Source organism: Podarcis bocagei, assembly GCF_964188305.1.
Source record: "Podarcis bocagei genome assembly, chromosome: 12".
Lineage (NCBI taxonomy): Eukaryota > Metazoa > Chordata > Lepidosauria > Squamata > Lacertidae > Podarcis > Podarcis bocagei.
Window position 1 is genome coordinate 26,911,825 of NC_138137.1, and position 18,561 is coordinate 26,930,385.

At 42.5% G+C, this 18,561-nt stretch overlaps 2 protein-coding genes across 5 annotated transcripts in view; both read right to left on the bottom strand.

Annotated features, from left to right (window-relative positions):
• Positions 1 to 7,565, bottom strand: part of DNAH11 (dynein axonemal heavy chain 11) — a 149,016-nt gene extending 141,451 nt beyond the window's left edge. The window contains exons 1-3 of one of the 4 annotated variants that reach the window (XM_081164247.1): positions 7,036 to 7,565; positions 3,230 to 3,328; positions 501 to 697 (exon numbers count right to left, since the gene is read on the bottom strand). In XM_081164247.1, the coding sequence (XP_081020373.1) occupies positions 501 to 697; positions 3,230 to 3,328; positions 7,036 to 7,269 (530 nt within the window). In that variant the 5' untranslated portion in view covers positions 7,270 to 7,565. Of the gene's footprint in view, positions 1 to 500; positions 698 to 3,229; positions 3,371 to 7,035 lie in introns of those variants that run through there. The other 3 variants (XM_081164246.1, XM_081164248.1, XM_081164249.1) reach the window with 3 other exon arrangements.
• A 4,256-nt stretch (positions 7,566 to 11,821) lies between these two features.
• The window catches only part of SP4 (Sp4 transcription factor), a 28,329-nt gene continuing 21,589 nt past the window's right edge, over positions 11,822 to 18,561 (bottom strand). Inside the window, exon 6 of the mRNA XM_081164550.1 lies at positions 11,822 to 15,630. Coding sequence (XP_081020676.1) covers positions 15,383 to 15,630 — 248 coding nt within the window. The 3' untranslated portion in view covers positions 11,822 to 15,382. The remainder of the gene's footprint in view (positions 15,631 to 18,561) is intronic.

Genomic DNA, 18,561 nt, shown 5'->3' on the forward strand with positions numbered 1-18,561 from the left:
CAGATTTGGCAAACCAAATTGTAAGCCAAATTGTTTTTGTGATCATCCAGTTTCAAACTCTTATTTTGCCATTTTAAAAAGGTATCGTTTTTAATGGTTTAATAAAGTCTGCCTTAAAAAAAAACTTACTTTTCTGTGAATTAAAATCTAATGTTGATTATCGCTATACCATATTAATTTTGGCGTAAAATAAGCTTTAGTAATTTGTGCTTTTCTAAAAAAATAAAATAAAAATAATGCAGTAATCAAAAATCTGTTACTTAGTTCACTCATTGCAATTACATTCCAAAGACTTGAAGTACACATTGCTTTGTTTGGTATTGTACATCTCATTGACAGGTGACTCCCACCACTCAGTTTTATTGACATTTTTAAGGATTCAACCAAAACGTTTTACCTTCTGCTTGAACATGAAGCAAAATGTATTTCTTTTTGATGTAAACAAACACACACACACACACAGAGAGAGAGAGAGAGAGAGAGAGAGAGTGTCTCCTTACTTATTTTCAGTACATATCTCATGCAACTCAGTATCTCTTGCAACTGTTGGAATGGGAAGGAGAGTTCTTCCTGACATAGCTCCAGCCATAATATATGCCTTATTTTTCATGATTTCTACATGCCGTTCCATGTCCAGGGAAACAACATGTGGCCACGATTCATTATTTTTCTTATTGGAAAGAATGGGCAGTATAACCTGAAAGAAGTGAAAAACAGTGGTGGGATAGAGGAAAAACACAACATATAAACTATGGTTGCCATACACCTGTATGTTCCCTGGGTTTCAAAGGCGGAATTGACGTCGGGGGGGGGGATTTCCGAAATGTGGCGCTTTGTCCTGGGTCTTAGGCAAGTCAATCATGTTTCTTTTGGCTTTTTGTCTTTAAAAAGCTCAACAACTTTGGAGGTGTCCTGGTTTTTAACTTTTTGAAATATGCCAAGCCTAATATAAATGCATTGGGGGGGGCGGGGAGGGAGGCTTCAAAGCTAGCAACACTTTCAGTTTCTTAGTGACATGCCTCAACATGTTTTCTTTTTCAGGCCCATTCTGCTACATTTTGGATTATACTGGGCATGGCTTTATAAAAACAATGGCAAAAAAATTTGTACATTAGGTCATGGAAGAAGACTTGAATGTCAAGTAAATCAAACCTAATTAGTAGAAAAATTATCAATGGTGGTAAGGGGGAATATGCACAAGTGTTGAATAGCTGGAAACTAATAGGTGGAGTCGAGTAATTTATTATATTTAAAAAAGGAATTAGGGATAGAGATACAAATTTCTCCAAGTTTTACTCTTTGTAGTATGTTCTAGGAAGTGTCAGGTTTTTGCATGAGGATAATGAGGAAAACCAAGATCCTTGATTGATTGTGAAATGGCTAGCATTTCTGTCTCTTATCTTCACACTTTTGAGTCCTTTTTAAATAAAGATTTTTTTTTTTTTAATAAAAGAAACCCAACATGGCATGAATACTTTGGACAAGTATCTAGTAAGAAATAATCAAAAGCATGTTGAGCAATGCAAGATCTTTACATTAAATATTTGACTAGGCATTTCTGCTGTTGTGAAATTCTCAGCTGATCTCTGTGCAATAAATTAGTTAAGTAAACAGCCACAGTGGCACTATAAATATGATTTGTAACCACTACATTCACATACACTTGCTTGTTGCTACACATCTCCCATAGTGATAATGTTTGCTAAATGCAAACTTGCTGGTTAAACTTAATGCCACTTCACCCTTTTATTTCCAGTCTCTAGTCCAATCTGCTTGCAATAAAGGAATAACATGGAGACTATTTATTTATTTAGAGCTTTTATATACCACTCTTCATAATGTATATCCCAGGGCAGTTCAGAACATAAAAATTATAAACAATATAATAAAACAAAACACCAAGAGCGCTTAAAGCCTACAGGCTGAGCTGCACAGTAAAAATCTCAGCTTCTAAAAAGTATTTAAGAATTAGTTGAAAAGCCTAGGGGATTAGAAAAGTTCTTGCCTGCCACATATAAAACTACAGAGGAGACACCAGGTGTAAGTTTCCATAACTTGGATTAAAGGATCCCTTTTCATTTGCTAGCTCCAATTTTGTATATGTTAGAGGGAACTTTTAAGAGTAAGCAATAGTGCAGAAGCAGACTGATCACTTATTTAACAAGTAAATTTGCTCTCAAATAGCCATTCTCATTAACATCTACCCCGGCCTGCCATTTTATGTGGAAAGCATTCAAGGATGATGCTCTCTACAACATATTACGAGAAAACTAAGTCTTCATTAATGACATTTTGACTTCCCCCAGAATAAACCCTGAAGCAGAAATCCTAATCAACGACCTGGTTCCTGCGTCGTCAACAAGACATGGTTTTAAACTATGGTTTAATCACTCCTTCCCACAGCTGTCAACTTTCCCTTTTTTTGCAGGAAATTCCCTTATTCCAGCGCCGTTTCCCGCTGCTATCCCGGATTGTTAGATATCCCGTAGACTGTGAGGCTGCTGATCCCTGATTTTCGAGGCTGCTGATCCCTTATTTTCAAATCTGAAAGTTGACAGCTATGCTCCTTCCCCCTTCTGCTGCGGACAAAACAAACCAGAGGCTGGCTTGTTGTATCTTCCCGGCATGTGCTCATTCATGGTTTTCTTTAAGCAAACTACAAGCAGTAAGCCAAGAACAAACCTTGGTTACTGCTCTAGGATTGTTTGGGGGAAACAAACAATGAAACCAAGTTCAGATGATAACATTGTACAGAAGCGCAGCAGGGTGGGGGAAGAGCTGCAAGATATTTTATACACCATGCCAACAACATGCTCTTGCACATTAAACCATAGTTTGTTTTAAACAATGGTCAGTGTGATGTGTAAAATTCTGTTTGCTTTTGTGAGCTACTGGGTGTTACTGTCTGCATACTCTTCCTTATATTTTACTTTACAAGGAAAAAAAGGAGGGTTGAATATTCAGGTAAAAGATAACTTGTTGTTGTTTTTTTTACCTGAGAGACCAGCCCCCCCCCCCCAGCTCTGTATAGCTACGGGCCCATGCTACCCCTTCTTCATAAACCCAATTAACCAACATCCAGGTCAAACCATTTGATCTAAATCGGAAGTTACAAAGGATTTTCCACCCTTTCGCAAGTTTGGGGGAGGTTTGAAATCCATCTATTTGGTGTAGTGTGGTTAAAGACTGAGAAGTTAAAATTACGAAGAAATACATAAGCTAGAAGTACCTCTTCTAAGAAAATCATTACTTGCTCCATAGGTGCTCCAGACAATTCTGCAAATTTGAGGGCTTCATTGCAGTTTTCTGCTCCAACGCAGTCTGTGTTCTTCATAATACAAACGGTTTTGAGTTTCACGCCACTGGGTATCTAAACCAGAAAGATATGCTACAATTCTCAAGCGAATGAATTGTGACCATATGTACTCATTCATTTGATAATTTATATAATGTTGTGAGGGGTTTTTTTTTGGGGGGGGGGAGGCTGAATGCCAGAGTCCCTTCTCATTCCTGGATTCAACAAGAATCCAATTGCTGGAATAGCCAGACAAGTTTCTTGGTAATGGGTCATTAAAGTAACAAAGAAAGTGGTCCTGTGCCAGACTACAAATGAGTGGGGCCCCCTCCCTCAGCTCACTGGTAGTTAGAAAGACAAAAGCCTGACTTGAGGTGTGTGAGCTAGAACCAGAAGTGGGAAGCAGGCTGGGCAGCTGGGACACAGAACCATTCATGATTTCTGCTGGAAACCAAGGCTGTAGCTATGGGAGAAGCAAGACCTTATTGGGATGTTAATGCCATGAACCCCTCCATCATAGGCTCGCATGCATATATGTGCAAATAAACCATACGTCATATGAAGACACCACAGTCTTCACTGACCACTGTCCTTCTTTCTGAGGAAACTGGGCAAGTTCCTGGAACCGCTGGAATCTTGCACTGCTTTGAGATTGTAGGGTGGCATGCAACACTATAACTGTGCCAATCTGGGAGTTAATATTAGGAACCATGATTAAGATAAGCAACCATGCTCCATGCAAACCAGACCAGAGTGGAATAGCTCTTCAACACAACAGGTTAGGTCCATAATATTGCAACTACAGAGGATTACCATAACGCAGTACCAGGACTGCCAAGATTCATGCTCGCATGTTGCAACATTCCATAAACAACTTTGGAAACTATGGGGCACAAAGGACAGCTGCGATGTATCCCAAACAAAAAAAAAGCCCTTTGATGACTGGAATGATGTGCACACTTGCACGATGTACAGAAGATTCAACAAGTGAATTAGTGGTTGTATATCCTGCTGTGGTGCTTATATGCTTCTGGATTGGAGCTTCCACTGTGTGTGTGTGTGTGTTTTATTTGTGTGTGTGTATAGGGCTGCTGGATTCCCCGTCTCCCTAGTCACAGCCTTGCTGCTCTACTGAAGGACAATCTATGTATGGAAACTTATTTCTGGTCATTTATTTTCCCACAATGCAGCATTATGGAGGCAATTTATACCGAAGTATACCAAGACTAAATAACCTTGATGTTAGATTAATAAATTTGAAAAATAAAGTAAACTTTTAGGATTGCCATATTTTGAAGAGCAAAAAAGAAAACATTTGCCAACTTTTACTTTTAACTATGGATCTCTATGACGACTTGTTTTACATACCTATGAAAAAGACGATGTGTCCTGGAAAAAGAGGACATATGGCAACCCTAATTAGTAAACTCATTTTTAATCTGGATACCTTGTTTAATTAGGGTTGATCCAGATTTATTACATACTGCTGAGAGTATGAAGCATACTTCAAAATTATTAGCTACTGTAGTGGGTTGCTTTGATTTTTGTTCTATTACTTTGTGCAATGAAATGCCTTTAAAATTATTGTCTTATAATGAAATTTAGAACTTTTAACTCTAGTTGCAACATATTGATACGAGTTTTATCTATTTTTGTTTGGCCTTTCCCACCTGAATTTATAAAGTAAGTGTGTTGTTATGAAGATCAAATCTGAAGTAAAAAGTAAACCAAGAACAAAAGAGAATTCCAGATAATCAGACTATGAACCTTCTCATCACAGACACAGCAGTAGGAAAGAAGTACAGTGGTACCTCGGGTTAAGTACTTAATTCATTCCGGAGGTCCGTTCTTAACCTGAAACTGTTCTTAACCTGAAGCACCACTTTAGCTAAAGGGGCCTCTTGCTGCTGCTGCGCCGCCGGAGCACGATTTCTGTTCTCATCCTGAAGCAAAGTACTTAACCCAAGGTACTATTTCTGGGTTAGTGGAGTCTGTAACCTGAAGCATATGTAACCTGAAGCATATTTAACCCGAGGTACCACTGTATTAGACTTCACTTCCCCTCCCCTATGAACTGGTATCATAACTCAGAAGTTACATCACAATCCAAGTTGCAATCTTACCTCATGTAAAGTCAAGGTGAGATAATTTAGCATAACCACCCCAAGTTAACAGCTTGTGATAAATAAGTTGTGAAAAGAAGCTTTTGAAAGCTGTGAATCACATGGAAGCAATTACCAATACAAATCTTTCTGAAATTCAGTTTCTTAGCAAATTAACAAGTGTTACATACAATACACAATAGCATTTTTACTACAGCAGAGAATGTCTCTCAAATAAATAAACGTGCTGTTCAGCAAACAGGCAGAAAATGTACCTACATTGTTTACATTACAGATTCAGAAACAACGGCCACACTTACTGGCATTTGTTTGAGTTTGTAACCTGTAACATTGCTTAGGCTTTTGGTGAGTTACAATACAGAAACAACACAATCAAACTATAGTTCGCAACAGATAAATCAGACTTGCATATTAATAAATAAAAAACCAGCTCAGGCACAAAGGTCTTACAACATTTTCCAAAAAGAGCTTAGACTTGGGCTTTAGCAGGTCTCAAAGGAAAGGTGTTCTATATTTTGGGGCAACCAGACAGGATTACAGCACTGAACCTGTTTCAAACAGGATATGTGAGATGAGGTTCTATCAATGAATTACCTGTGCAGTTTTTATAACCAAATGGAAATATATTGACAGACCAGTGGTACATAGCTCTAGTCTAGGGATTAGTGTTAAATAATGCAAACTCATTCTGAAGTAAGAACTATGAATTAGAAACTTCTCAGGAACAGTCCCCACAACTAAACCAAGCAATTTTCTTCATTATGTATGGATGCTGTAAAGAAAACAAACAGGTTGCAGGTGGTTACAGCCCACAGGTAGGCCCACAATAGCCAGCAATATTTCTTGTCATTGGAGGTTGGGTGGGATAGAATCATAAAATCACAGAAGCATACATTTGGAAGCAACCTAGCCCAACCTCCTGCGATGCAGGAATCTTTTTTGCCTAACGTAGGGCTCAAACCCACAGCCCTGAGATTAAGAGTCTCATGCTCTACTGACTGAGCTGAGCAGCGCCCCCCCCCCGTTATGAAAATTACAACAGTCCACTGTGGACCATGGTCAGTTCAACCCAATTCACAAGAAAGTGACTGTATACATGGGTACAATCACATAGAGAACTTGTGTATAAGCAATCTGAAGTTATAGTCCTATAGCGCAAGTATATCAACATAAAAAATAAAAATCTTATGAGATGTGTACATAGTAGAACATCATACCTGACTGACCACCTTTCCCCAACACCTGATGAGTTTTGGAGTTAACATCTTCTAGAATGGCTCCATGGGAGCCAAGGCCCCTTCAGCTCCCCCAATAAAATATTGGAGGGGTCCACACCCCTTAAAGTTGATGGGAAATGCCATTCAGATGGTGTGTGTGCCCCACGACATGTGATCTATTATGTGGGGTGGGGCTTAGCTGTCCCCCCCAATATTTTATTCACGTTGGCACCCCAGGGTGCCTCGAGATTTGGAAGTCACCCATACCAAACACATCCACATGGCTGGGTGTTGACGGAGCCCACAGGAGGCAAGGGAGAAAACAGTCCACTTGGCGCACTGCAAGAAGGCGCCCCTGTTCTGGAAACCCCACCCAAACACCTCCCCGCCCATTATTTACCTTCGTCCCAGCTGCCAGCCCTCCTGATAGAGGGAGGCAGAAAGCCAGCAAAGTGAGGCGGCTGTTCTCCAGAAAGTCCTGCAGGAGCTTCTGGTTGTCTTCCTCCGCCAGGAACTGGCTCCATTTGTCGTCTTTCAGCTTCAGCAAGTGCGCCACGCGGCGCCCCACGAACTGGGCCCTCGCGTCCTCCGCGAAACTTTTCTCCTGCGTCGTCTCGTCCTCGTCCTCTTCCATCTCCAGCCCGGCGTCCACAGAGGAGGAGGCGGTGGCGGCGCTGCAGCAACTGGGGCACTTCGTTGGCAATGCTCTCCTTCGCGGCTGCGCGCTCTTCCCAACTTCTCTCGGAGACGCGGAGCTGGACGCCCTTTCCTCGCCTTCCCCGCGCAGTTCTGGAGCTCCCGCTAATTAGCGCGCGGGCAGCTCACCTGCTGCTGCTGCTGCCGCTGCTCCTGGCGCTCATTGCCGGCCCCGGAGTTGCTCCCCACGCCCCCGCCAGCGTCCGGTTCAACTCGCTGCTCCGTCTGCTCCAATCAGCGGCGGCGTCCCGTTGCCCTGGGGACGAGCGAAAAAAGTCACGGCCGGGCCACCCTCAAGCCGCTCCTCAAGGGAAACAAATCACGGCCCTGGCCAATTAGGGCCACGGCTTGCCAGGAAGGAACCATCAGCCGCTGCGACGCCGGGGGGGGGGGAAGGGGGGCAACGTAGAAGCTAAGGGCTGGCGAAGGTTTTTTAATGCCTGGTGCGTCACACAGATGTTTAGCGACACTCCTCCAGGGGGTCTCTGCCCCCGCGCGCGGAAGAGTGGCAGGTCCTCCCCACGAGCAAATGGACTGGCTCGCTTCAAGGCAGCAAAACTAGCCGCTCGATAAATGCATTGGTTTCCAAACGGTGTTTTCATTTGGGCAAGGGCGGGTGCCGCTATCAAAGTGCTTCTAGGCAGGTGTTCGCAGAAGCCCAACTTGCAGCCAATGGCTTCAGTTTCTCAGAGTTTTGAAATGGCGAAGTAGGCAAGCTGCAGATTCACGGAGAATATTAGGGAAGTGCGTCAAAAACTGGCCAGTGGTTTGTTTGTTTGTTTCCTTCCCTGCTACCGTTTTTTAGACCACTAGTGACTAGGAAGAATATTAAACTAGAACTTTTGCTTTCAAGAGCTGAAGAAAAATGTGCCTCTTGGGCTTGCCGATCAGAAGGTCGGCGGTTCAAATCTGCTTGACTGGATGAGCTCCCATTGCTCTGCCAACCTAGCAGTTCAAAAGCACACCAGTGTAAATAGATAAATAGGTACTACTGTGGCGGGAAGGTAAACTGCGTTTCCGTGCGCTCTGGCTCCCATCATGGTGTCCCGTTGTGTCAGAAGCGATTTAGTCATGCTGGTCACATGACCCAGAAAGCTGCCTGTGGACAAATGCTGGCTCTCTCATCTTGAAAACGAGATGAGCGCCACAACCCCAGTCTCCTTTGACTGGACTTAACCATCCAGGGGTCCTTTGCCTTTTTACCTTTATAATATCAGTAATATTATTACAAAAATCTTCAGGAGCTAGATGTGCTGTGATTCTTGTGTGACATTGTGTCATGGACCGGTTGGGCGCAGAGGACTAGTGGGAGGTACCAGCTGGCGAAGGGGAGGAGGGGGAAGGGGAGGACTAGTGGGAGGTACCAAGGGAAGAAGGCTCAGAGCCTAGGGAGTTCTGTTGGGACCATGACCAGTGGTCACAGAGAGAAGACAGGAAGGAGAAGGTGTCAGATCAGGCATAGGCAAACTTGTCCCTCCAGATGTTTTGAGACTACAATTCCCATCATCCCTGACCACTGGTCCTGTTAGCTAGAGATGATGGGAGTTGTAGTCCCAAAACATCTGGAGGGCTGAGTTTGCTTATGCCTGTGTCAGATGCTGAGGAGGTAACAGGGCTAAGTGAGGAAGGGGAGTCTGTGGCAGAGAGAAGTCCAGAAGCAGAGATGGAAGCAGAAGAGGGTGGCCAAGAGGCAGAGATGAGTCAGCTAGTGAAGAGTCATGAGTGCCTCCTCCTGCTGCAACATAATCTTGTCTCCCAGAACAGGAAGAGGCATGAAAAGGGCAGAGGAGAGATTGGCAGCATGCAGACACAGTCTTCGATTGCTTGGGGGGAAAACCTGGAGAGGAGCGAACTTAGGCAGTTGTGGGGAGACAAGGATCTTCAGTATCAGCAACTGCTTCATGGGGGGCAAGACCTGCCGGAGACATAGCTGTCAACTTACAGATTTGAAAATAAGGGACCAGCAGCCTCGAAAATAAGGGATCAGCAGCCAAAATAAGGGATTTTAGTCAACCAGCAGCCAAATGAAGCCTCAAGCGGTGGTTCCTACAGCACAGCAACCCGGCAAAGGGGATGCAGCAAGGAAAACCACCATCACCTCTCCGCTGGGAAGCGCTGAGCAAAGGCGAGTCCCCAGGCAACACGGCCAATTTGATTGGCACAAAGCATGCAAGCTCCACCCCTGTCGTTCTTAGACTCCTTACTGGGTGAAAACGCAGCCAAGCAACACAGTTGGAGCCTCCCTCCTCCCTGGCCGGCAGGGAGGGAGGGAGAGGAGCTGCTTCCTTTGAAAACTGGGATTATTATTATTATTATTTAAGGGACATCATCAATAAGGGACAGCAGCAGGACACGGCACTGGGATAAGGGACTTTCCCGCCAAATAAGGGACGGTTGACAGCTACGATTGGAGATGGATTGCTGCGCTCATTAAGCCTGACACTCCTTTGCAGATTGTGTTTTTGCTAATTGTTAACTCTTAACTTGCACAGTGTGATTTACTGCTGGCTCACGCCTGACACACTAGCAAGTTAGTCGTAACTTCATCTCCCTCTAGGAAGGCTTGCCTGTATTTGTCCATTAAGCAGATTGTTAGTGATAAATGGCTTCTGAAACTGAGTGAAGCTTCAAAAGCAGCTTGTGATGTGGAATAGGATTGAAGTGGATTGTCTGCTGTTTAAAGACAGTCATTTAATTGAGTTATTAGAAGCAGCCTTCATAGATTTTTGAATCCCAGTATTTATTGTTGCTAGTTTTCTTTGGAAAAGAAAACGGGGGCTGTCTTAACAGCCTGGATCCTACATATGTTGCTGTTCTGATTCACTGGGTCAAAAGTGACCCAAAGTGACTTACCGGTACATTAAAACACATTAGGACAAATACAACCAAAAAAAGCCTGAAAATGCTTCTATAAAATTAAAGACGGGTGTTAACAGATTTCACGATATTAAAAGAGGCCACAAGTTCCTGAAACCCTTCAAATTAAAAGCCAAAAGCCTGGATAAACAGGACAGTATTTGCCTGGCACCTAAAAATAAAGGTGGCAGTGGGAATGTCTTCCTAGGGAGAGAATTCCACAGAGGCACCACTGCAAAGGCCTATTCTCATATGGCCACCTTCTTTGTTGCCTGTGGATAGGTCACATGAAGAAGAGCCTCAGCCGCATATGGCCTTATAGGTCCAAACTGGCACTTTGAATTAAGCCTAGAAGCTAATTGGTAGCCAGTGCAGTTGTGCCACATTCTGCACCAGCTGCAGTTTCTGAATTGTCTTAAAGGGCAGCACACTGCAGTAATTCAACCTAGAGGTTATCAGGGCAAAGACAAGACAAGTTAGTTGCCTCTGTCCAGAAAGGGACACAGTTGGAACCACAGTCAAAGCTGCTGGAAGGCACTTGGTGCCACTGTGGCTACTTGAGCCTCAAGCCAACAGTAATGGATCTAGAAGTACCCTGAAATTATGACATACCTGCTCCTTCAGAGGGAGTGTAATTCCATCCAGAGCAGGCCACATCACATCCACTCCCTAACAGTACCTCAGTCTTGTCTGGATTAAGCTTGTTTATTGGCTCTCATTCTGACTCTTACTGAGGCAAGACATCAATCTAGCACTTCCTCTGCCACAGCTGCAGATGGGAGATCCATTTGGGAGGTTCATTCTTTACAGATGCAAATACCCTTTTTGTCTAAGACCCAGCCTAGACATAAAGCATTTGTCACATTGCTGAGGTTCTAACCGAAGTGTGAGCAAACTTTGCTCTCCCGATGTTGCTAAACTACAACTCTCATCACCCCTGGTTATTGGCCAAGTAAGGTAAAGGTAAAGGGACCCCTGACCATTAGTCCAGTCATAACTGACTGGGGTTGCGGCGCTTATCTCGCTTTATTGGCTGAGGGAGCCGGCGTACAGCTTCCGGGTCATGTGGCCAGCATGACTAAGCTGCTTCTGGTAAACCAGAGCAGTGCACGGAAACGCAGTTTACCTTCCCACCGGAGCGGTACCTATTTATCTTCTTGCACTTTGACGTGCTTTCGAACTGCTAGGTTGGCAGGAGCAGGGACCGAGCAATAGGAGCTCACCCCGTTGTGGGGATTTGAACCGCCGACCTTCTGATCGGCAAGTCCTAGGCTCTGTGGTTTAACCCACAGCGCCACCCACGTCCCTATTGGCCAAGTAGGCTGGGGCTAATGGGAGTTGTAGTTCAGAAATATATGGTGGGGGGCACACCTGCTCTCACCCTTTGATGGTTCTTGATTAGGAATGTGTCTTCCTGCTGCTGAACTACATATTAGTTTTATAGCACAATCCTATGCATGTTTATTAGGATATATGCTTACACACTATCTTATTACAATCTTGATGTTTTAAAGGTTGTTTATGTATACACCAGCTTGAATACTGAGTCTGAGTGGAAATAGGACTCAAATATTTTAAATTAGTACACACAATATAAATATTATAAATAAATACAAGTTTTTTAAAAATAAACATACATTCAAACTCAAGAGAATTTTAATAGGTTACTTGCAAAGTATTATTGCAGGCAACAACGTCTACACAATTTTAGTTTCAAATCCACAAAAACACACAAAATGTATACAAATTAGCATAGTAAAAATTAATGCCTTAGAGGCTTTGCTGGCAGAATTAATTTGCAGATTCTAGAATGGGTGTTTCTTGTCTTCCCCACCCCCTTTCCCCCTCTTTTTCTTACAAAAAAATTTACAAGTGAAATATTACTACAAAACTTTTTATAAGGTTTTCTGCAAAACATTTACAATTTTACCACCAACTATTTTTTTTCTGTTTCAAAATCTTTATGTAGATTTAACACCCTATGCTGCACATCAATTTTTGCGGGATGACAATTTAGTGACATGCATAAAAAAATCACAAGGCATTAGAAATGGGAGACTTAAATACAAATATTGTTGCAATAAAACAGTTATAAAATTGAAAAATAGGACCCAAACATCATGCTTACCTAAGTTTAACAAATAAACCTTTTCTTCTAAATAACACACTTTTATTACTTCTCTCATGAAACAGTGTGATAAATAATGACTTAACACCAATTTCTAATGTAATCAGGAAACACATACACAACCCTATCCCAAGAAAGCATTTTGAAAAGAAAAGAAAAAACCTATTCCAACACTGGAGTTCTACCATGATAGTTACACTTTGCACTGATAAGTACGATAAAACAAAACCTTGTAATGGTGGCAAAGGGAATGAACAGTGAAGTGGCATTAAATAAGCTACTACTGCACATCTGTGCCCTATTACATACAAGTTACATCCCACTGAGTCAAATAAAGGACATTGAAATTTACGATCCTTCTAAGACTGAAAAGTGGACTCAGAATGGTATGCAGAACAGATTATTAAAACCTTTCCAATTCCAGGAATAGTAAGTGCACCTGCTAACACAGATTAATCTATATTAAGATTCTGTGATGCCAACCAGATTTTGATACACTTGTAATAGGGATTTGCTGCAGATTAAAAAATAATTTCCATTTCCTATCTGCATACATAAAATATGCAAAAAAGAATATTTACCAGCTGTGCAGAGCACTCATACCTTCTGTTTACAAAATAAAATACTAAGTTAAACATGATTCTTTAAGAACATTTTATTTGCTTTACTTCTATAGCACTGATTGTGAAGCCTAACGATAAAATATGTGTTTGATGATGCAGCTGATCTGCAAAAATAATAATTAGCATCACTTAATGGTCATCTGTATTAAATGTATCATCAAATTGAGTCTGAGGTTTTAAAGCCAGATAAAATCAGCTTGAAAACATTTTAAATAAAATATACAAAATAATATATAAAAACCCAACTAAAATGGATACTTGTTAAATGCCTACAAAAGGTTTAAGAAACTTTCACTTATAACCACAGTGTAGAAATGTGTAAAATTGTTTTCTTTACTATGTATGCAAGTGGAAAGTATAAAAGACTTTCAGCTTCTATTTCACTACACTGGGCATCCCTAAGTGTACATAGTACAAAATGGTAGATTTTTGTCTTTAAAAATGCATGCAATGCCACAAAACTGATAGTTTATATAAGGTTAAAAACATAAATCATAATTTTTAAAAGATACACATTAATTTCTTGCACTGTACTTGCAAGTTCCATCATCGAAATATTTTGGTGTAAAAACATAAAAACCAGAAAGTCATGTGATCTTTACCAAACGGTGGATTTGCAAAATATAATATTTATGTCTATGGGAAATGTTTTCAATTCCAAAATATATTTGGCCATATTTCTGTTGTATACTCAAATTTGCACAGATGCCCCAATCTAGAAAAGCAGAGCTACACACAAAAACAATAATTTGCATGTGTAGACGATATGGATGCAGCTGTTTATCTGGAAGTGCATCCCTATCCCTGCATTGTGAGCCTCATCTGGAATATGCATCTTTGTCCAGGGCGAATAGTAGTCAGTGACTACAGCTGAATCTGTGACAAAAAACAAACTGGTGCTTTTTGAACTGTAATGGCTTAACAAAATGCATACTGAGGAAGTAATAGCTTACCTCTACCAATATACAGCAGTCATATTTTAAAAATATGTTTTCTTTCTGAAGAATTAAAATTATTGATCCAACAAAAATATTTAAATAATTTTATTTGCTAGCCTATCTACTGGGGGGGGGGATGTAAGATTTTGATGGGATAAAAAAAAACCCCGAAAGAAAAAGAAACAACAACAAAACCAAAACAAAACAACACTTGCAACTACCTCTATGCTTCCAAAGTGACTTATGGCTTGAGCCTCTCAAATAGCAGCCCCCAATGCCATATAGCAAGCCACTTTTGATACCAAGGGGATTTTCAAAAGGAATTTCTGATAAGGCACAAGGGCCTGCAGTTCAAATAACCTTACTGAGTGTGCCTTTGGACAAGCCAAAAGTAGCTTTTTGGATCCTGGACAGCAGTTTTTGAAATGAAAGAAACAGAACAGGTTAATTTAGATTCATATTTTTGGTTGAAAGTATTCATCCATTTCTTTGGCTGTTATGTCAAAGTCTAAAGAACTCAGTATGATAACCACAGTATTTGCTACTGACAAAAGGTTGACATTGGTGCATGAGGTCTACTACAATATCCTATATCCCACCATTTCCAAGTATTCTAATAAAATTTAAATATTTAAATTACACTTTTTATAAATGAAGTTAACCAAGGCTTAGCAATGGATCACCCATGTCTTGAAATGGGATGTGTTAAAAGTATAGGACTTATCACATAGGTTCCTATATTTAACTTTTACATAGAAATTAATTAAAATCTTATGTCAATATATTTCTAAGATTCAATATTTGCTACAGTGTACACTGGCTCTATAGATCTCTTTATCTCTCCTAGAGAATAATTTGTGTTTACTGATTGTCATTATACACACTACTATAATGTAGTGGCCAAAATTATCTGAGGTGCACCTCAGAACCATGTAACATGCTGCCATCTGAATTATTTTTTAAAAATGACCAAAGATGGCCAGGTTTACTATATGTTTCACAAACCAAATAAAACAAAACAAAAAGTTTTCATCTTTACTAGATTATGCATTTTTGTTGTGCTGTTTGAAGAAAGAAAGTTCCTGTGAAAATTCCAGAGACATTCATGTGAAAACAACCCTAACCAACAGACATCCTGTTGTATATTTGTACTGTTTGTTGTTACAACAAACATTTACATATAATGTGAAAAGAGAAGGAAAATCCAATTAAAATCATTCTCGTGATATAGCTACATAAATTAGTACAGTGTGGAAGCAATCTTTTCTTCATCTGCTGTATCCATAATTTATCTATGACAATTGGCCCTGTATTTATTTTTGATTTTTTTTTAATCTTGTTATACAAAGTACACTTCCTGTGCTAGTCCTCCAACTTGGAATACTTACAGAAATCAAGACTGACTACATGATTTCCTGTTCTGTAATACACTTTTACCAGCCCACTTTCGTATCTTGAAAGGTATGTAAACTTAAGTGCAACTCTAGGCATTTGAATAATGTTCCTTCAGAATTCTTCCATGTTTGTTGAAACAGTAGGGGTTGCTGGGTTTGAATCTTGAGAAATGGCTGCAACTGTGACAATCCTCGGAGATCCGAGCACCTCAGTAACTGAAGGGTCCAATTCACCTGAGGTAACAATAGCGAGGGCTGTCCCTCCACCTTTCTTGTTCTGGTGTGTTTTGACATGCTTGGAGAGATGGTCACTTCGCATAAATCTTTTAGAACACTCGGGGCATTCAAATCTCTTCTCACCTATTGGGGGGAAACAAAACAAGAGTTGTTCAGTAATTAATTTTTCTATTATGGGACAATTATCTGGCTACAATCAACAGTATAGCTACAGTAATTTCAACTTGTTATGTTGTCTTAATTTTGCCTTTTTAAAAGCATTATTTTGAAGACCAGAAGCATGAATTTATGGGACCACACAGCGAAACAACTGGTGTACATGCATGTGTACCCATACATGAATTTAGTTTAAAGTGCTAGTACTATCTGCTACTTTTATGAGCTTCCTGGAAGATTTAGGACATTTTTCTTTCATCATGTCGAAATCAATTAAAAACCTTTATATGTGACTTTTCTTACACTAAAAATGTGTACTGATATATGCAAGTATTGTGAACAGATTCAAGTAACCCTTTTTTACATGATGTTTCCATTGGTCTACAAAGACATGAATGTGAAAATAAGCACTTAAGAAAACTTCAAGAGACCACCAGAGTGCCTAACATGGTAAATGTTGTCCATATCAATTACAGTGGACCCTCAGGTTACCTTACCTTCGGGTAAAGTAACTTTTGGGTTGTGAACGCAGCAAACCCAGAAGTGGGTTTGCTGCTTGCGCGTGCACAGAAGTGCTCTGCAGCGCTGTGTGCGTGCGCAGAAGCATTCCTCTGGTTACAGAATTTTCGGGATACAGCTGGGCCTCCTTTCGTAACTGGAGGTACCACTGTACCGTCAAATGAGCTTCCTGGATCCAAGGTATGGTCGACATCCTTGCAGGAGGCAGTGGTCCCAGCTGTCTCAGGCAGTAGTAAACGGAATATATTATCTCACCCATTATCTAACCAACTGATCACTGTGCTCTGTAGGAGAAAGTCTCCTGTAGGTGTAATCTCACTGGACATAAGCTGGTGGGAGAGAACTGTTAACAGCCTCCAGGCAACAGTGTCACTGTTGCTTACCAGGGAGGATGAGACGGCAGGGAGGCTGGAGCCATGTGAATTCATCTGCAGAGTCAATCTGCCTATCCCAGCAGTATGGCAATGCTGCCTCAATCTTGCTGCTGCCTTGCCCCTCCTGTTCGTCCTAGTAAGTGGCATTGAGGTTCAAAAAAGGGCAGCCAAAATGATCAAGGGGATGAAGTGTTTCAGAGTTTGGGACTTTAGCAGCGTTTGAGGCTTTTTAGTTTAGAGGACAGGTGTGTAAGAAGTGACAAGGTAGAAGTTTATAAAATTCCGTGTGGCACAGAAAAGTGGAGAGAGAAAAGTTTTTCTACCTCTCTCATAACTTGCGGGATGAAGCTGAATGTTGGAAGATTGAGGACGGATAAATTTTGGAAGGCGAAGGAAAGATAAAAGAAAGCATCGGCTGGGTGAGGACCATCGGCTGGGTGAGGACTGCAGGGCCTGCTCCCTTCCAGGGCCTTCTCCAACTGGCCCAGGGGGCGTGGCCCAGGCCCTTTCTCCCGGCTATAAAGGGACTCCTGCTGCAGGGAAGCCTCGGACCATCGGCTGGGTGAGGACTGCAGGGCCTGCTCCCTTCCAGGGCCTTCTCCAACTGGCCCAGGGGGCGTGGCCCAGGCCCTTTCTCCCGGCTATAAAGGGACTCCTGCTGCAGGGAAGCCTCGGACCATCGGCTGGGTGAGGACTGCAGGGCCTGCTCCCTTCCAGGGCCTTCTCCAACTGGCCCAGGGGGCGTGGCCCAGGCCCTTTCTCCCGGCTATAAAGGGACTCCTGCTGCAGGGAAGCCTCGGACCATCGGCTGGGTGAGGACTGCAGGGCCTGCTCCCTTCCAGGGCCTTCTCCAACTGGCCCAGGGGGCGTGGCCCAGGCCCTTTCTCCCGGCTATAAAGGGACTCCTGCTGCAGGGAAGCCTCGGACCATCGGCTGGGTGAGGACTGCAGGGCCTGCTCCCTTCCAGGGCCTTCTCCAACTGGCCCAGGGGGCATGGCCCAGGCCCTTATTTGGAACAAACTTTTGGGGAAGCTGGGAAGTGTTCTGCAATTGCTTCCCTGTTCCAATGTGTTTTAAAATGTCCTCAAGCAGTCGGTGGCAATTTAAATTTGTATTTCTTTTTTTCCTTTTTTCTCTTGCTGGGGGTGGGTGGGTGTAATGGATATTTGGTTGGGGATTAATTTTAGTGTAATTGTTCTGTTTTTGTTTTCTGTTCTTTTATTGGTTCTGTATAGTTTGTGTTTTGTTTTTAAGGGGTGGGATCAGGGCTGCCTGGGAGTGAGGCCCCAGCCAACACGATGGCTGGGACAAGTTCCACAGGGGGGGAAGCACTGGGACATCCGATCTCGGTGATCATGGGCAGGAGGCGGAGTTACGCTAAGACCAGACCATGTCATTACCGAGGAGGCAGGTTTAGTCGTTGTTTGAAGACTATCCCTGCCTCCGGGTCTGGCCTTGACCAGATGGATACTGGAATCAACAGGGGAAACCCACATAACCTGAAGGTGTTGCTGTGTAATGCCAGGTCAATAGTGAATAAAACCACTGCCATCCACGACCTGATTGTGGATGGAGGATTTGACCTGGCTTGTGTGACAGAGACCTGGTTGAATGAGACAGATGGGCCCGTCCTTGCTGCCGCTTGCCCACCAGGTTTCTCTTACGCACAGCAACCCAGGTCATGTGGGCGGGGAGGGGGGGTTGCAGTGATTTTTAGGAAGTCATTAGTCTGCACCAGGCGTCCTACTGGGAAGACCCAGTTTTCTGAGTGCATGTTCTGGAAGTTGGGCAATAGGGGCAGTACAGGATTCCTTTTGGTGTACCGACCTCCCCGCTGCACCAAGGATTCCCTGTCCGAGCTGCTTCAGGTCGTGGCGGATGTTCTCCTGGAGACACCTAGTTTGGTTGTCCTAGGGGATTTTAACATCCACGCCGACACGACCTTACAAGGGGCCGCTCGGGACTTCGTGGAAAGCATGGCCTCCATGGGGCTGTCCCTGAATAA